We start from the raw sequence: 20,195 nt of genomic DNA on the forward strand, positions 1-20,195 counted from the left end.
GTCACAGTGATTGCCAGGATATCATGTCACACCAACTGAACAAATAACAGTCACATAGCAGTTGATCCTGGAACTGATCCGGCCTGGGGGAATTTGCTCCAACTCTGGCCAACCGCCGTGCTAGTCCTGGGTCAAAACCATGTTCAGTTCTATTTGGTATTTTTATTTGATGTATTTAGTAGACGCTTCTAAGTGACTTTGTGACTTAGGTTGCCTTCACACTTGGTCCGTTTAAATGGACTGAACCTGAGTGTGATTACTCCCTCCTAGCCCTGCCCCAGCTGGTCTCTGTTCACATTGTTTATGTCATAAACACTAGCTTCTATTTGCCAATATCGCTTGGCAATGCCACAAAAAAGGCAGTAGAATCATATGGACATTACGTTATCAATAGCGTTTCTTTCCTGGTTTTGCACCGGAGTTCTAGCGAACTGTACTCTACTCCAGACCACTGATTTTTGGCAGACTTTGGTCCAGTCTCGGTTGGTAGACTGACATTATCAAAATTTAATAAGACTTAATTTAAGAAGACTTAAATTTTAAGGAGTCTTATTATCAAGACAAATTTACTCAACGCACTGGCAGACAAATTTGCTTGTTTTTCAGACAAATTTGCTTAACGCACTGGCAGACAAATTTGCTTGTTTTAAGTATAAGTATATATACTCTTTTGATCCTGTAAGGAAAATTTGGTCTCTGCATTTATCCCAATCCGCGAATTAGTGAAACACACTCAGCACACAGTGAACACACACTCATGCCTACTGGTCGGAGTTCATACCGGCAACCCTTCAGTTACAAGTCCGAAGCGCTAACCAGTAGGCCACGGCTGCCCCTGTGGATGGGATGTCTTAATTTAAGAAAAGTTTGACTTATTTTAAGTCAAAGGATTTCACAAGAAAGTGCTAGGTAAGTCTCTTTATACTGAAAACAATACCAAATAATTTATCTTGATATAAGATTAATTGTTAGATAAGCAGTTTTTGCAGTGTGGTTAGGTGCTTTGCTCTAGCCACAACGTTGTCCAAGACCCCTGACACTCTGGCTATCCCATTTCCTTATCCTCTAAGCCACCACTGCCCAGTCTCAGGTTGGAACTTTGGCAATTTTGGTTTGGAGTCAGTTCTTGCTTGAAACCATACCAGTTCTAAGTCAGAATTTGTTTCTAGGCTGGGTCTAGTCCAAAAAAAACGTATCAGAGCCACCAACACCAGTCCCAGTAGCTAGCAACGGCCCTAACTTCATCACCCAGCCAGAAGCTCTGGCTGAAGCATTTGCCGCAGCTTTGATCATTAAAAAAATAAAGCGTCTACCAAATACTTTTCAGGGTACAAACATGATTAGAGGAGAAAGGATGAAGAGGATAGAGAGTTGTGATGTACCCTCGCTGGTCCAATGGAGGGGGAATGGGGTTTGATAGTTCATCATTTGATTTGCCCTGGTGGGTGAGTGGAACAACACTGGGGGTGGGGTAGTTATACGATTTGCCCTCGAGGGTGCAGTATAATTGCATTGGGGTGAGGTTTGGGCCGCAGAAACCCATTGCTGTAGTGGAAGTGATTGGACAGCGCCTCAGAGATCTGGACTGAGCTTGTTGCGTCATCGTCCTCGTCCACCCCCTCTGCCACCCTCTCTCTCTGCATCCAACCCTCCGTCCGGCCATCCACCATTCTTACTTGCGGAGACCACCCATCGGCCTGTCCGTCCACTACCCCCTCTCTGGAGGTCCAGGGCTGCATCTCTCCCTCCGTCCCCCCCGAGGGGCTATGGCTCTGGGACTCCAGCAGCGGGGCCTCTGAAGTCAGAGGAGGAACCAGGGAGGAGTGAAGCCCAGAGTCCTAGAGATACACAGTAGAAAGAGAGAGATTAGATACATTAGATAATAATAATAATAATATGTTTATTTTATATAGCGCCTTTCTCAAACCCAAGGTCACTTAACATAGTAGAAATATAAAAGATATATAGATATAAAGAGAGATCAGACATAAAGATGCCCATTGTCCCTGGAGCAACTTGGGGTTAACTGCCTTGCTCAAGGGCACAACGGTGGAAGCCGAGAATTGAACCCACAACAGCTACTGCATGCAAGCCCAACTCCTTAACCACTATGCTACCACCGCCTGACAAGATTAGATATGCAAAAGAAAACAACACAACAGCAGGAAAGACAAACCGATAATTGAACAATAAGGTGGTGACAAATCTTCTCAATTCACAGAACAAACCAGGGATGAGAGACACCCAGAGTGGATAGGAAAGGAGAGAGAGAGAGAGAGAGAAGAGCAAGAATAGAGAGCATCGGAGAGACACATTAGGAAATACATTAGACAGAGATAATGGTACATTAGAGAGAAAAAATGAATGAACGAATGAAAGAAATAATGAATGTATGCATTGATGAACGAATTGATTAATTAATTCCCTGAGGGAAAAAGAAAAACAAAGACAGTTTATATAATACATGCATATACATAAACACACCCAATGAAATAGATGGCAAGGTTTACAGATACAGAAAAGTATACAGAATTGAGGGAGAAAAGACTAGAGAAATGGAAAATGGAGAGGCAGAGAGAGAGAGACGGGTGAAGGGGAGGCGGGTGTAGGGTGGTTTAGGATTTCATCTTTAGGAGTGACCGACCTCAGATGAGGACCAAGGAGGAGCGCAGGCCAGAGGTCTGAAGATGGATAGCATAGAGAGAAAGGGAGGGAGAGGAGGGGGTGTATGACAGAGCATGTCAGAAAGAGAGGAGGGAGGGAGAGAGAGATTAAGAGAAATTACTTTTTCAGTCCGTGGAGTCAGAAATGCATGAGGACAAGAACATGAAGGAGAGTGAATTGGGGAGGTAATATTAGAAAGAACAAGTTTAGGTGCAGAATGAGAGAGTTGTATCCAGAGAGGAAGAGAGGGGTAAAGAGATGAAGGCATACAAATACGGAAAGAGGAAGAACAGATTAAAGAGTCATCAGGGAAGAAAAAAGATACGGCTAAATTTGACAGTCAGGTTAAGCACATCTGTAATAAGGTCAAACCAAATTTAAACTGTTTTCGTTTTATCAGAAGGAACCTGTCACACCAAGCTGCAACACTATACATGCATGCAATGATTTTCTCTCATTTATCATATTGCATCACACCATGGTCACAGGCTTCTTCAATACTATGAAACCTATAGTCACAATATACAAGCAAGCAATAAAAATCATGGACCAGAAACCACTGAAATGGCATCACTGCCGCATTTTAAGCATACACAACCTTCTCACTTTTGAAAACGTTATCAATTTTAGTACTCTAAGATTCTTTTTTAAATGTCTAAATAATCACGTGTAAAAACTGTTTTCTGCAGTGGCCATCAGGCGTCAGAGCTCTCACAGATGATCACACGAGCCTCCACCTGTGATGATTGTTCCATCCCTAGCTGCAAGACCTCTTTCTGCCAGTCTGCTCTCTCTGTAAAGAGGACCAAACTTTGGACCTCTCTACTCACTGAGCTAAAGTTAGAAACTAACAGTAAAGCTTTTAACAAAGGACTCAAACAATGGCTAAAGTCTAAACAACAGTGCTCACATGAATTGTCCTTTAACCGGTTGACTGCTTGCTCAGATTGCCTTTGCTCTGTATCTTATTTATGTTCCTTTTTTTTAACATTGAAAATTTATTGTATTTCTTTGTATTTCTTTTTTCCTTTCTGTTTTTTTTTTCTATCTTTGTCTGTTTTTTTCCTCTTCCTTTCTTGATATTTGAATTGCTCTATCTTTTCAAAAGCCGCCTATGGACAAGTGTTGCGAATTAGCATCTGTGCTAAAGCACTCAAACAATGCATCTGGTTTGTCCAATGTAATTGCTATGTCCATATCAAATAAACATAAAAAAAAAATAAACAGATGAGGATGGAAAAGGAAGGATGACTAAAAAAAAAGGATGAAAAAAGAAAAGGAAGAAAGGAGAGAAAGAGAAACAAAAAACACTGTGGGGAAAAGCTTGAGCCTCTCCCTACACTGAATGTGCTGAACATTACATTTTTGTATAATAATGTATGTTTTAGTTCAGGTTTACATACTATATGTTATGTTTCGAAAGAAACCAGGTTCTTCTTCAGTATTTGAGTGTCTCACTAATGCAACAGCCATTCTTGTACATCCAACCTGGTCGTCCATGAATGGCTCTCTAATAAAGATCATTCGGCATCCATTGTTAGGATAGTGAGGGCATTCCCTGAGGCAGATAAGTGATATGCATTGCCTATGCTTCTGCAGAGAATAGTGCTGATATAGAATTAATATTATGTGATGCAGCCTCCAAAAAGCAGGAGAGACTGAGGAGTGTATATGGGGTACTGTGCTTATTCCTGAGTTGTCTATTGTCTGCTGGAAACTGCAACATGATGGTCATGTGTTTTATTTAAGTGTCCATATATTGTCATATGTCTGTACGCAATGAGTTTGTCTAAAAACAATGTACCGGTAATTGTGTATTTTAAACCGGTATAAGATGGGGCCTTGCCCCAGAGAACTTTGATTTGCTGCTGGAACTTTGTTGCTGGTAACATGTCATGATTTTGGTTGTGTACCTTTCCTCACTGCCATCACCAGTAAGAAAACACCATCTCTCTATCTCTCTCTCCCACACACAAACACACACACACACTAACTCACACACGTGGACCAGAGAGTGGACCCAGCTCTTGATGTAGGTCTCCATGCTGAGCTCTCCATCTCTCAGACACACACACACACACGTACTGTATGTACTACTATACAATATAGTAGTCGATGCTCTTAAGGTAGGTCTCCACAGCCTAAACACACACACACTGTTACACACATTCCCTCACAGCATACGCACCAGAGAGTGGTCACTGTTTTTGAGGTAGCTCTCCACACGGCGCTTGCTCTCTTCCCTCTGTTTCTCTCTCCAGGAGTAGTTGTCGCTGGGGTGCTGAAAGCTCGAGTAAATGGGGGGGCGGCCCAGACTGTCCAGCTCCTGCTCAGACACTCCCCCTGGTGGCTGGCGTAGGGCAGAACACTCCTGGCACCACACAGAGGGACAGAGAAATAGATTAGCAACCTTGCAACCCTGCAGTTGTCATCTTAATCTAATCATTAAGAGGAAAATGAACGGATTCTACAGCCATTAGACTCACCTCCAGAGATATACTGTTTTTAGTCACAACAAACATATCATCCATCTGAGTGAGAGAGGGGGTGGGGGGGGGTTAACAAGAGTGTGATTACACAGATCTAGTGACATTATATTTAGATCTTCCCTGCATTCTGTGTTTATGTGTGTGTGTTTACCTGACTTCTAAGGTCTGTGCTGGTAGAGTTTAGTCTCCTTAACGAGGTCTGTCTTGATATATTGTTAATTTCTTCACTGAGGAGATGAAAAGAGCAGAGAGAGAGAAAGGATTTAAAATTGTGTTCGAGACATTGTGATAGTGGCACTGCTATATTTTCTTAGTTCAGAGAGGAAACAGACTCACGTTCTCTCACAAAGCTCCCTCTTCAACATCCTGTTCTTGCGTCTATGGTGATGGATCACAATGATGATGACAATCACCATAATGACCACTATGGCTCCAGCAACCCCGGCCACGATGATTGTAGGGAAGGTGTCGACTACTGGCTCAGGCAACCGCACCTCTGGACACAGACATAGGGTTATTTTACTCTCACACAGACATGAGATTAGAGTCCACACACACAGAGAGACATCAGGTTAGAGTACATCACACACACACACACACACACACACTTAATAAAAGCCAGCCTTTCACATACATAATGGCAAGCATACACATGGTCTCTCTCACACAGTCTTGGCATAGACTAGGCTATTACATTATTCTCTCTGTCTCTCATTCTCTGCATACACCTCAGATTAGTCCACATTATTTTTCCTGGTTTATTTCAGCCAATCAGAGGTGACACATACCTCTCCATCCCTCACTAGGAAGTTGTAGGAACTCTGAGCAGAACCCTCTGTTCTCTTACACAAGTGGAAGCTGATCGCCATTACAAACACTTACCACCAGGGGGCAGTACACACATACAAAACCAAACAGGCTTTTTTAAAACTCCTTTAACCAAGCTAATGTGGTTTAATGTATGTTCTGTTTTTTTGTTCTGTAGAAATGGCCACATAATTGAGACATCAGATGGACCCCTCACTTCGGTAGGACAAGAAATAAGAGAAGTATGTGTGTGTTTTACCCCCACGTTCCATTTTCATTATCTTTTCATTTTCAATTTCAGTGTGTTTCTATTGTTTCTGTATGTCTGTACAACTGTGCTATAGTCAAATGAAAGAAGAGTTGTTAGTTGTTAACTGTACTGAAATCAGATGTGACCATCACAACAAGTGCACCCACCTCTCACGGTCACCTGCAGCTCTCCTTTGTCCGCCCCCATGCGGTTCCTGGCCTCGCATTCATAGACACCTGCGTCCGTCGCGACTAGCGGCCTACCAAAGACAAGCCGGCTTCCTTCGGCAGATACATCTTCTGGTAGATCTCCACCTCTCCTGCAAAGTAAAAGTAAGGTTAGAGAGGAACATTATCAACTGATCAACTGCAAACGCATACTCATACGCATACCCTCCCATAGTCTTCACTCTAGAACTTAATTTTTCTAGAGCTTTATTTGAAATGGATTTCTAGGTCAATGTTGTCATATGGCCATGAATATACATGTACAATATAACGCCAATCAAACTCAATTTCAGGTTTTATCACAAGAGTTTATTCGGTTCCACTTCAAGAACATGGGTACTGGGTAGATCAGTTTGGTAAGGTCTGTGATCCCAATATCAGGTTCAGTTGGCCATTTTAAGTTGAAGAGGTCTGCACTGCACTTGCATGGCTAGGTATTATTATGCCTCTTTGAACCTGATGTGACACACACACACACACCACACGCACAAGGTTGTGCAACCTTCCTGGTTCACGTCACCAAAAACCTGTTAAACCTGACTGAGTACCCTTTGCGTGATAACACAAACAAACAAATTATCTAAAACTGTACTTTAGTTACACACACATAGACACGATGTGGCAAAGACTAGACTGGGGGGTTTACCTTTACATTCAGAGTTGTTCAGTACTGACAAGACTGATGTACAAATTGCTCTCTTTCTGTAGTCAGGCATTCCTAAGAGTGGCCTTTTTCTCTATAAGGAGTTCATGTGACAAACAACACACAACAGGTATGTATTAATCTCTTTCTCTCTCTCTCTTCTTCTTTCTAAATCTCTTGAAACAACACGCCCCAAAAACTGATGAATCAAGTCCTTTGGGGGATCATGTTCCCGTAGTAACTACGGAGTTGTCTGTCAAACCGTTCTCAGGTTGGTGGCCCCACCCCTTGCTCTTTTCTGGGTTCACAATGGCCCATTATCCCATGGCACACCTTCCTACCACAGTCACCATAATAATTTACATGACAACAGCCACAACCATAGTCACCTGTACAACAATGTCAACATGACAATTGGCCTTCTAACTCAACCAATCTAACCCCATTGCAACTTTAATTAGAAGAGTGCAAGGCCTTAACTCGACTCCATAGGTCCCATAGGTTGATTAATTACTGGTGGCGTGCCACAATATCAACATCCACCGCCACACAATGATTTTCCATGCTGTACTATTTCTATGCTGTGCTATGACAGTTAGGTGCAGTGACACATTAGTATTGTCATATGTTAATCGCAGTAAAACATGTTCACATCACAAATCAGACTTAATTATTGTAGCCTATTACTTCCTGTGTGTCATATAGCATATATAAGCACATTTCTTTCAATAACTTTTACATAGTGTACATGACAGGTTACACATAAGTTTCTGTTTATGACCATGTTATAATTTATATTGTGCACCCAATTTGATTTAATGTGAAAGCAATTGCAAGGTGTAGCCTATTTAGAATCCAAGAGGCTACACCATATTAACCGTAGACATAGCCTCCTTGATAATCTTCTTTCAAAAAGGAGACAGCTTATTATGTAGTGTTTGGGAAAATCAGATCAAATCTGGGTAGGCCTACTTGTATTTATTAATAGAGAAGGCCAAGATGCATTGAGATGCATTAAGAATCATTTATTAATCAAATCATGACCCTCTGAGTCTGAATTGTAATCAAATTCAAATTCTGCAGGTGAAGATTAGGCACCCTCCCCCCCCCCAAGTTGGCTACCACCACAAATAGAATCAAATTCTGTGGGAAACACTGTACACCTTTATAATTAAGTTTAGTCAGTTTACGGTTTACACAACGGCACCTTGATTGAAACCACTGTTCCAAATGCCACAGTAAAACATCTATTTAGTTTTGCCTGATGAGGAACAGAACAGACCAGACCAGACCGGCAGACTGGTGGTGGAGGGCTCCTTCATTACCGTGACTAGTAGAAAGAGTGTTAAGCGGGGCTTTAACTTGGAGCACCAGACTGTACGGATCACAGCTGACTCATCAGTGGCGGCGCGATGCTAAATTACCCCAAACACCGGACTGAGCGGCAGCACAGAGACAGCTGTGTCTGTGTCTGATCTGCCTCATGCATGTCTCTCTCTCTCTTTCTCTCTCTCTTTGAGTGATCTGTTTTATCCTCCTCTGGCTCCTGCAAGGAGCCTTTCATCACTATAGACTACTATACTGCCTCTATGGATGGGGGAGATGGGGCTGGGACAGCTCTATGTGTGTGTGTGTGTGTGTGTGTGTGTATGTGTGTGTGTGTGTGTGTATGTGTGTGTGTGTGTGTGTGTGTGTGTGTGTGTGTGTGTGTGTGTGTGCGTGTGCCTGCTTGTGTGAACTAGACATAATTTGTCTGTATGTATGTGATTGTGTGTATGTCTGTGTGTGGTGTGTGTGTGTGTGTGTGTGTGTGTGTGTGTGCGTGCACATGCTTTGTTTGTCTCAACCACGTGCACCCTGGGTGAGCTCAGCGTGGCCCGTATGTGTGTGTCTCTCTATGTGTCTCAACCATTTGTAGCCTCCTGCATATACACATAGCTGCTGCCTTTAAAGTGGCTGCGCAATTCTGCACAGATCTTAAGCTTAACGCACACCAAGCCAACTTCAAAAGCACTAGCTGCGGTGTCCACTGACTGTTGAGTCCCCTTGTGTTGCCTGTGTGTGGTAAAAAGTTTCACGGGATCACACAGCAAAGACTATGGTCCACAGACATCTAGTATGTACACTGGTGTGCATAAGTTAAGGAACCCATGCTAAAGTTGACTAAAAAAAGGATTAAAAATGATCTTTTGGAAAATTGATCGTAATGCCTTAATTAAATAAATGAGGAAAAATCCGACCTTAAAGGACACCAATTTTCTTTGTGAATGAATCATGCATCGTACATAAATAAATGTTATTCCTTGAAATACATTTTAAAGGCCAGTTATTTCATGGATCCAGGATACTATGCATCCTGATAGTTCCCTTGGCCTTTGGAATTAAAATAGCCCCACATCATCACATACCCTTCACCATACCTAGAGATATCATGGTTTTATTACAGTTAGGCATTAAGATCTATTTCCAAAATATTTGTTATTCCAACTTTAGCATGGGTTCCTTAACTTATGCACACCAGTGTACATTCTGCGCCTGTAAGGTAGGCCGAAATACAAAAGCACATATATATATTCCATTTCCTACACTGGACTATTTGAACTTTCAACAATGGGACCGAGACACTAAATAGGATTCATGCATTATCATACCGGACATGTGACCATCCCACCTCTTGTAACATACACCTCAGGTGGCTTTAAACACCATGTTCTATTCTCTACATCTGACTAACTTATGCATTTATTATGTATACAGACCTTACTGTTCTGTAACTGACCCCAGGCAGATGGGTCAGGGCCTTGAGTCGTGGATCTGCTCGAGGTTTCTTCCTATATGTATCTCCAACTCTCGGAAGCTTTCCCTCGCCCCAGTTACCCATGGGCCTTCTTTTCTTTTCTCCGATTGTCTAACATTCTGTAAAGCGCCATGAGACAAGTGTAATGTTTTGGCGATCTATAAGTGAAATTAAATTGAAAATTGAAATAGATATACAACACGGAAACAAAGCAGCGTGTGCTCACCATAGATAGTTTTATAATTGTTTTACCTCTCATCAAGAATATGGTTGATAATAAGTAGCAAATAAGTTCACTGGCATTGTCAGTCCTGGATATTTTACTGTGCTTCTTGGTAACAGGTAGGCAAGCTAAGCAGCCAGCTGGAGCACCCTTTTCCCCAATGGCACCAACATTTTGAATTAGCCAGCTGACTTCTGTCTATTGTACCCTTTTCTGACCCCTGTCTCTTTCCTCTGTAATTTGATATCCCCACCTCCTGACTCCTGTCTGTTTTCCTATCTGTGTGTGCTGTATTTTCTATGTATCTCTGACCTGAGTCTGCCTGAGTGTCTGAGTCAGTGTCAGTGTTTATCACTATACCTGTCTGACTGCATACCATACAGTATGTGTTTGTCAAGATGTGCAACTGTGTGCTCATGCGTATGTTCCCGTATCACTTAATATTCACTGGAAAAACACTTAGGTTTACAGGAAGTTCATTCAGTGTGCCTTAGGACAGGTATCAAAATCTCATGATGTACCTCAGGGGTCAGTACTTGGGCCCCTTCTTTTCTCCATTTACACCACTTAAGTGAGATCATTCGACCCCATGGATTTGCCTGTCCTATTATCATTGTTATGCGGATGATACACAATTTTACCTCTTTCCCACCTGATGACTACAATTCCTGCATGCCTCAGGGATATCTCAGAATCTCTCCAAAAGATTACAGCTATTCCACAACAAATCAGCATCCAGGTTGACACTGACCCCTGCTCAAACAGCACATCACAATTGATGACCTACTCAATTTCTCTGAGCATGTAACCTCAGTCACAAAGTCATGTTGGTTTATCCTATAAAATATTTTGAAGATCAGACCATTTCTAACACAGTGTACCACACAACTTCTTGTGCACGACATGGTTCTTTCCAAACTGGACTGATGCAATGCATTATTAGTTAGCCTTCCTGCTTGTGTAGTGAGACCATTATAGATGATTCAGAAGGCAGTGGCACGTCACACATGTAACTTTGATAATCTTTATTGCTTTCCTATAGCAGCCACAATTAATTTCAAATCCCTCACTCTGGTCTATCGGACACTTAATGGATCTGAACCTTGCCATCTTAATTCCATGATCCAACTCTACGTCCCCACTTGCCCGCTACGGTCCGCTGATGAGCATCTGCTATGTAACACTGAGGTCACAGTCAAGACTCTTTTCTTATGTGATTCGCTGTTGGTGGTATGATTTCCCTAATGCTCTTCATTCTAGCAATAGTTTTGGGACCTTCAAAAAGCATCTAAAGACCTTGCTTTTTTAATTTAGGAAATCACTATAAACTGTTAATTCTAATGTTTATTGATGTTTATTGATGATTATCGATGTCACTTTAAGTTGCTTTGGATAAAACCGTCTGCTGAGAACCATAAACATAAATATAAGTGCACCCTGTGCTAAAAGTGTATCTATCCATTTTTCTGAAATTATGTTCAAGTTTTATTAAATACTCACATGGCAGTTTTGCCAAGAAAACTGAAATGCATGAGCATTTACAGGCTGAACAAAAGAGTAAAATAAAAAGAGTATTAAAATACATAAGATTAAGATGAGTTACAAAGTATTTAAAACTACTTTAATGTCCCATTTAGAAGTCCTAGTCAGAAATGGGATGGGAGACTTTCTATATCTCTCCGTTCTGGCTTGGGGAGTCTGGTCAAAACCCATTATGACCCATTTAAATCATTGCAGTGTTGGTGAAATGGCTGAAAATTCAGGTAACTTAGTTGCGTAAAATGCAATCCTGCATTAGATGAACGCCCCATGGATCCTACACTGAGAACATGAGAAACAAGCCCTCCTCATCACCCAGACTGGCACCTACTGCGCGGTCTCTCTAAACCCAGACCTTTATCGTCCCCCATCACTGACCTTCTCCAAACCCAGACCTTCATCACCCCCATCACTGACCTGCTCAAACAGCGAGGTGTGTGCGTGTGTGTGAGGTGGAGTAAGCATGCTGCCGGTTAGTGAAGGGTTAAGAGGAGAGTCAGCAGCATCCTATAATAGGTATCAAGTTGGGTAATTGCCCCCTGTGTCATCTGACCAAACATCCTGGTGTTTAATTATGATTCAGAGAGAGACAGAGGGAGAGGAGGGAGAGAAAGAGAGAGAGAGGAGGGTGAGAGGAGAGAGGGAGGGACAGAGAAAGAGAGGAAGAGAGAGGATGGAGGGGGCAGAGACAGGAGGAGCGAGAGAGAAAGAGAGAGTGACAGAGAGAGAGAAAGAAAAAGAAAGAAAGAGAGAGGCATAGAAAGAGGGAGAGAAGAGTGACAGAAGGATAGAAGGAAGGTGAGAGACAGAGACAGAAAGAGAGAGAACAGGCTACCGTTGAGCTGTTTTAAGTGGTATTTTGGAGCCAGTCAGCAGCAGCAGGCTATTATGAGCTTAGAACACGTCTCTTTCTTCCCCACTCCTCTCTGTACTCATCTTTACATCTCTGTTTCTCTCTGTCTGTCTCTTTCATTCTTTCTCTCTGGCACTTGTTCTTCTTCCTGTTCCCCCTCTCTACTCTTTGTTTCCTCCTTCCTCCTGCCTAGATTTAGATTTTGGCTCACGTTACTCCTTCCCCCCTCTTCTCTGGGTCTCCCAAACTCTGTTCCACTCCACTGTCTAGCCTTTGGATCTCTCCTTCTCTCTCTCTCTCTCTCTCTCTCTCTCTCTCTCTCTCTCTCTCTCTCTCTCTCCCCTCCCTCGTGTGAACATTTCCCCTCTTTTTTTCGGTGACTGCATCTAGCTGCAATGCGACACTCCAGCTTTTATATCACAGTCAAAAGAAGGAGTCGACTCAAATTCACCATTCTCTTTTAGTGGACAGCGGTGTGTGTGTGTGTCTGAAAAAGAGAGAGAGAGAGAGGTAGGTGTGTGTATTTTGTGTGGAATGTGTACATGTGTGTGTCTCAGTCTTTATCTGAGTGTCTGAGTTACAGCTTTTATGGCATGTCATCACGAAACACAAAAGGTGCCGCTAAATGGCTTACTAGCGCGTGCCACTCCTCTGAACGACCTAAAGTAGATAATAAGAGTTTCTGGGGGAGGACTGACATTCTAGCAGAGACAAATACACATCAGCTAACACTAACCCTAACCCTAACAATAACCCAGACAATGAAGGGAAATCATAGGGATTTAAACTGACTTTAGTATAAAATACAGATGTGGAGTTCAATGGAGAAAAAATATGTTTTCTTATAAACTAACAGATACTCAGACGGAGACATGAGCATAGGTGGTAATTTACGACACAGACAATGGGAACGAGAAACAAATATGTAGGCAGAGGCTGTTAAACAGGTGTATGCAGACAGAGAGGTTACCTGGTCCAGGTGATGTTTTCTACCTTGGGGTTTCCTCCAAACTCACAGGTGAGTTCAACGCTTTCCTGTCCGACAAACCAGTTCCCATCATAACCACTGATCACAGCATTAGGAGGAACTGATCAACACACACACACACACACACACACACACACACACACATTTGTCACTGTGACTTTCTGACCAGGAAGAGTGAGATAGAAAAGGAAACAGACTTGTGTAGTTTGTTAAACAGCATAATTCAGAACAAACTGCATTTGCTATTAAAAATAAAACTTTTTCTAACGACATAAGTGACAGATAAGTGTACATAGAACAACCATACCCTGCTTTACTATGAATTACCTTTGAACTGTAAGGTAGGCCAAGAGTATGGACAAATGCAGACATACAACAAAACTCAAAACAAATCTTTGACAATAAACAGTTTAATCTTATGTTATGTAACTGTGGTGAATCACGTATGATGGGCTGTTGGTATTATTTTTGGTGAGTGTAATGTACATTGCACTTGAGTCAGGAAGTCAGGAAGACTTACAATGCACTACTAGTGTGTTCCTGAGGCGGTGGGGGCGCTCTAGAGTGGGGTGGCTCACTAGGCAGTCCAGCTTCCTGCCATTCATGTTCCGCAAAGGATGCAGGGCAAACTGGGAAGAGACACGCCCACCCTCGCCCGTCCTGTTCTGTGATTGGCCAGGGAGGTCAGTATCCCAAGAGAGAGTGGGTGGTGGGTGGGCTGTAGAGCGACAAAGGGCGGCGACTCGAAATGTTTGCCCCTCCTCCAAAATCATAGGCTCCAATAAAGAGATGGGTATTGCTGGGGGGGCACAACAAAATATCAGGATTGGGAGACATCTCAACCAATCAGCATTCAGGCGTGTGTGTGTGTGTGTGTGTGTGTGTGTGTGTGTGTGTGTGTGTTAATGTGCATGTGGAAGTAAGTAAGGTGTTAAACAATTTGGGTTCATATGAAAGGGATGGAGGGGAAAATAAGAAAAGATATTAGAGGAGGAGGTAGAAAAAGAGGAGGGGTGAAGAGGGAGGAAGAGGGTCTTACTCCAGACGGTGAGGCTTATTGGCCTCTGGGAGGTTCCAGAAGGGAAGGTGATGACCTGGCAGGTGTAGCGTCCCTCATCTGACATCTCAGTGTTGAGGATGAGAAGAGAGGAGTCGCGCAGCGGGTCCTGTGACTGGAAACGCACTCGTGTAGCTAAGCGGCCCACCACTAACACACACACACACACACACACACACACACACACACACACACACACACACACAGAACACAAAGAGAGAGAGAGAGTTTTGAGTATACGCAGAAACATATATACATGCATTACAATTGTTTACAATCACAAACATGCTAAATTGTTAAATCTGCAGTTACATTTTCAAAATTAGCCTGGGGCCTCTCAATCTGCCATACTATTAACAATTTTGTTTTCAAGCAATGTAGTCAATAAACATGGTTCTTACATTTTCTTTACATACATGCTCACCCAATGAATTATGGATCTTTTTGTCTTATTCACAAATGCTTACACACAAATTGCCAGAAATGAAAACCGAATGTTCAAAACTAGAAATTAGAATAAAACCTTAATTTAGACTTAAATAAGAATAAACACTGTAACAATAGTAGTTCAAAAGCCATATTGAAACAGCTATTTTTGAATGAACAGATAACTGGACCATTTAGAAGGTTGTGTAAAGTAGACCAGTTCAATCAGAGACATAGCCAGGTGTTAAAGGTCTTTTCAGTTGAAGTATATGGACATACACAGTAAAAAAGGGACCTTTTGTCTTTTATGTACAGGTACTTGTACTGTAGATCTGATACATGAAAAACAATATGGATTTAGTAATACCATCAACTGTTTGTATTTTGGAAAACTGGTATGCTAGTATTGACTACAACTACATGTTCATCATGGATGAAAACATTTGCTATTGTACAGAAAGAATTACTTTTTTTCACTCAGAGATAGTTTCTTGCAGTTTGAAATGTAGACAAAGTGTGATTTTGAAGAAAATATTCAGTGTGAAAGAGGTGTGTGCATGTGTGTGTCTGTGTGTCTATGTATGTATGTATGTGTGTCCATATGTATGTGTCCATATATGTGTGTCTGTGTGTCTATGTATGTATGTGTGTCCATATGTATGTGTCCATATGTGTGTGTGTGTGTGTGTGTGTGTGTGTGTGTGTTCACCTGTTCCCTCTGTGTGGTGGGCAGTGATGATGACTTCGGAGTTTCCATCTGCTTGCTTCTTGTTCCAGTTCACCTGCACGACACTCTCTCCCTCCTGAGGGTCGAACCGGCATGGCAACCGGGTCTCCGACTCAGCAACCGACCGCAGGGAGAAAGATTCCGGCGGTTCCACAAACCCTCCGTACACACAAACTACAGGAGACAGAAGTAAAGCGGGACAGAGAAGTTTACTTCAGTCTAATGTACATAATGAAGACAATTTGTTGCACTTACAGTACATTGCAGCTGATGTACAGTAACACACTACAACCTGTGTGTGTCAAGGACACACAGTCCTGGCACTATACATTGGAATCAAACGTAGTGGCTCAGACTGTGCCTTAAGATGGAATGTAGGGGTGTCATTTAATTGGACGTCCATCAACATCCTTTCCCCAGAATCACAGACTGTGTGACGTTTGAGTGTGCTCTCGGACTGCCATACCACCGAGCCTGGTTTGTGTGCATGTACGCAAGTTCAAATGTTTATGTGTATGCTGATGTAATGTGATTTTCAGGTATCTGTACTTTAAATGAGTTTTTATTTTTCTGACAACTTTTTACTTTCACTCCCCTACATTTTAACATAAATATCCGTTCTTTGTATTTCATTTTCAAAACAGGTTTGTTACTTTTCTTTTGAGGCTATTCAGAGACTTCTTCCACACATGAAAACAAATATCAACTGTATATGTGATGCAAAATATGCAGGGGATGCAGGGTGCCAAAACAGGACTCTAGATAGCACCAGTGAAGATGGAAATAAATCTATCAGGGGCACTGAATAGAAAAAATAGGAAAAAATAGAATATGGGTGAAATAAAAGAAAAGTGTGGAGGAATGATTACAGGTAGACTTAGAACTTTGGGATTTGTTTTACTTTTATATTTTAAGTACATTAGACTCTGTACTTTGTTACTTTCACTTGAGTAAAGAAGTTGAATCAGTACTTTTCCAGAGTCTTTTTAACACAAGCGTACGTACTTCAACTTGAGTATAGAAAGTGTGTACTTTTGCCATCTCTGCTTATATTTATGTGTGCACAAATGCACATGTGTGTGTGTGTGTGTTTGTCTTGCACTGTTAGTCCAATGGGCAACTGGATCAGCACAGTGACATTAACCTTGCAAACACACACACACACACACATTCAGGTATGGGAACATTTCTTGAAAGCCTTGGGAAGCCTTTGGCTACCCATAATGCACTGAAGTTTCACACGCTGTTAAGCTTTTTCTCACACTGTTTTTTCTTAACTAATCACTATATGCCATTTACCAGGCAAAGCGCGAGACAGAGATTCACTCTGTCATGCCATCAGGAAGGTGGTTTTATGTGTGTGTGTGTGTGTGTGCATGTGTGCGCGGGTGTGTGTTTAAGGGGACACATGAAATAAAGTGCAAACACAACCCTTTGTGGGAAAAATGTTTGCATTTGAATGTGTTTGTGGAGAGAGAGAGAGAGAGAGAGAAGAGAGAGAGAGGTGGGTGTCAGAATATTAACCAGAATCATTAATGATTACACATACAGACACACGGGCACATGCGTTTCTGTGCAGCAGGCAAACACTCACATGCACTTTTTTTCTCTCTCTCTCTCTCTTTTTTCTCTCACACACTCTCTCTCTCACACACACACACACAATGGTCTGTTTGAATGTTCAACACAACAGCTCCTGGACCAGAATAGAGAGGGGAGGGACACAGCATTTGTCATTCAATACAAACTTCACTATTGGCATAGACAAGTAAACACAAAACTCTTTCACTTCTGTACTGTGAACTACTTTTAACAGTAAAAATGTATTGGCCAGGACTCCCAAACCTATACACACTACAAGGGATGACCTCTGATCTCAAGCGCACAACCATTTCCTGCTGTCTGGCCTGCAAAATTTGATGGGCAGATAACTGAGCAATAGCAAGTACATATTGAGTGCACCAATCAAACACACACACACACACGGCTTATTGTTAAAGCGTAAGTTACTTCCCAGATCACTGCTAGGAAAAGTTCAGATCAGTGCCATGCTTGTCCAGAGTAGACTGTCTAAAACTGTTACAACTGGATCGGTGGTAAAGCAGTACTATTGTGGCAATTGGCTTGTCAGTGTCCACTGTATTGTTTTCATTTGAGGTGGGAGCCCTGTACTTTGGCTTAGGATATTATGCAAATGTTGCTAAACTGGAAATGTTCAATTCAAAGGCATGATAGTGTGACACTCAAGGCATTTATTTGATTTCTACAGTCAGTATACTTCTAACTGTCATATTCAGATGGAGATAAATGTAAGAAATTAGGCTAAGGTGTAATTTTGGACTACACTGGACAATAACATTTGATAAGCCTCTTGTGTGCTTTAGTGGCCAACAGATTAAGCTCAAAAGCTTGCACTATTTCTTAAGTTAAGACATATTAATATCAAGTCTTTACTTTTCTTCAGTCTTACCCAGAATATTGACCAGAAGGCATAGCCTTCTGCTCATGACACTTCGGAGCATTGTTTCAGCCCAGTTCGTCTCCGATCCTGGGGTCCTAGGCAAGCGGCTGGTCCGGTTACGGTCGGTGAAGGCAGCCAAAAAACAGGTGTCAATCCGCCGGATACGATCCCGCTGCCCCGCGGCGAGGCTAATTCGCAATGAATGAAAAAAGGGGAAAAAAACTTGGAGGCACAGCTGGTGAAAAGTTTATCTCGTCTTTCTCTTTCACTCCGATTCGCATATTACTTGGGTTTCCTAAACAGGTAAATCCAGTTCACAGTGGCGCGCGGCAGAGTAGAGCATTCCTCGGGGATAAGACGAAACATCTGTAAAAGGTCAACTATTTAAACTTTCGAATATTAAGTGAAATGCTGTTACGCGTCGTGCATTTTCAGTAGGTTAAAAAGAACTTCTGACCAACCGGCCAGCACTGTATCCAAATCCACCTGCGTGCACGACCACACGTGTCGCCATAGGCAATGCACTATCTACCCATAGGCACAGCATGCAGGTGGGACTGCAGGCCAGTGTGCGCTCCCGTTTTGTCCCCTCCCTCCACTCCGCCCTCTTTCTCGGTGTGTGTGTGTGTGTAAAGAGTCGCAAGCCGAATTCTCTGTTGACCCTATAAAGACCTTATAGGGAATGGCTGCATTTGGTTTACAGTTTTTACAATTGTTTACACACGTTTTCAAACTCTGTGTCTATTTTTCAAAACTCCACACACAAAACCCACAATTGCTCACACAAAATGCAAAATGCCTCAAATCTCCAGCAAAATGACACAACATTCAAAATGTCAAAAACACATCTTTAAAGCAAACATTCGCCTCACATTACAAACACTTTTGTCATAATATGACATTTTGGATACATCATGTACACACTGTTGCTCAAAACCTAAAGCTCTTCTGTCTTAGGCTTTCTATATGTATTTCCATACAAGAGTGAAAGTTACGGTATCAACAAAGAGAAGTTGGGTGATTTTTCCCAAATAATTTGCTGTTGCGAATACAGTATGATACAGCAAACAAGAAAAAAATCAAAGAAGAATACAGTGACCACCAGATGTACATGGAGTTTTGAAAACACTAATTTTGTTTTTTTCCAAAGACAAGTGTGTGTGTGTGTGTGTGTGTGTGTGTGTGGGGGGGGGTGTTTTGCAAAATTTGTTTTAGTCAATTGAAAACTGAGTCAAACACTGAGAATTAGTGTATGGTTTTGCAGATTTGGTGTCGGGTTATGATGTTTGGAGGACATGTTTAGAAAATTGTATGACAAGCAAAGATTTAGTGTGTAAGCAGTTGAAAAAAACTGTAACCTAGTTTAAATGCAAGATACAATTGCAAATGATCACGCAGACTGTAGACATGACGACAAATGTCATACAGTATTTCCCCTGCGGATTGGGCAGTGCCTGAAGATATTTTGGCAGTGTCAAAAACAACGCAAAACCTGCCTGTCGTAAACAATGAGATGTAGGCCTAGGCACACTTGCTTTCAGTCACCAACACAAAGTGTGACATTCCCATTAACAAGATGTCAACAAAACAACGCCCAAGTCACAATGAACTTCTGAAACTGTGACCACACACACAATGTGACATCTTAGAAATTATGACATTTAGGACTAGGCTTGCTGTTATGCCAGGAGGACAATGGACTACATGACATACCGGCTTACACTACAGCCAACCTATGAAAAACACTGTGCGTACATACACCAGTCTACAGGCATACAGTAGGTCTACACAAGCTGCCTGTTATCCTGCAAACTAGTGACTAGTAGTCTCCATTTTACTCCTCTCTTTAGACTTCCCACATGCAAATACAAACTGAGCCCATCCAGAAAACGCCTCAGGTGTAACGGAAGCTTATCACAAGCAAGTGTAGGCCTCCCCAGTGAAAGATGATCCCCTCTTTTGCTTTCTTTCACACACACACACACACACACACACAAAAAGCAAAGAACGCTGTAGTGCTCTCTTGTGGTTAAATTGGTCACTG

The 20,195-nt window shown here is 42.1% G+C and overlaps 1 protein-coding gene across 2 annotated transcripts; it reads right to left on the reverse strand.

Moving 5' to 3' along the window:
* Positions 1-935: 935 nt before the first annotated feature.
* nectin4b (nectin cell adhesion molecule 4b) lies at positions 936-18,649 on the reverse strand. Of its 2 annotated transcripts, XM_048261906.1 has the most exons (12): positions 18,161-18,649; positions 15,673-15,864; positions 14,520-14,687; positions 14,001-14,279; positions 13,463-13,580; positions 12,944-12,979; positions 6,378-6,529; positions 5,490-5,649; positions 5,305-5,380; positions 5,151-5,195; positions 4,853-5,035; positions 936-1,838 (listed from the first exon to the last, which is right to left on the reverse strand). In XM_048261906.1, the coding sequence occupies exons 1-12, from the start codon at positions 18,210-18,212 to the stop codon at positions 1,476-1,478; spliced, it is 1,824 nt and encodes a 607-aa protein (XP_048117863.1). In that variant the 5' UTR covers positions 18,213-18,649; the 3' UTR covers positions 936-1,475. The 2 variants fall into 2 exon arrangements, with proteins under 2 accessions (XP_048117863.1, XP_048117869.1); XM_048261912.1 differs by lacking the exon at positions 12,944-12,979.
* Between the last annotated feature and the right edge of the window lie 1,546 nt (positions 18,650-20,195).

This window comes from Alosa alosa, chromosome 1 (genome assembly GCF_017589495.1).
Source record: "Alosa alosa isolate M-15738 ecotype Scorff River chromosome 1, AALO_Geno_1.1, whole genome shotgun sequence".
Classification (NCBI taxonomy): domain Eukaryota; kingdom Metazoa; phylum Chordata; class Actinopteri; order Clupeiformes; family Clupeidae; genus Alosa; species Alosa alosa.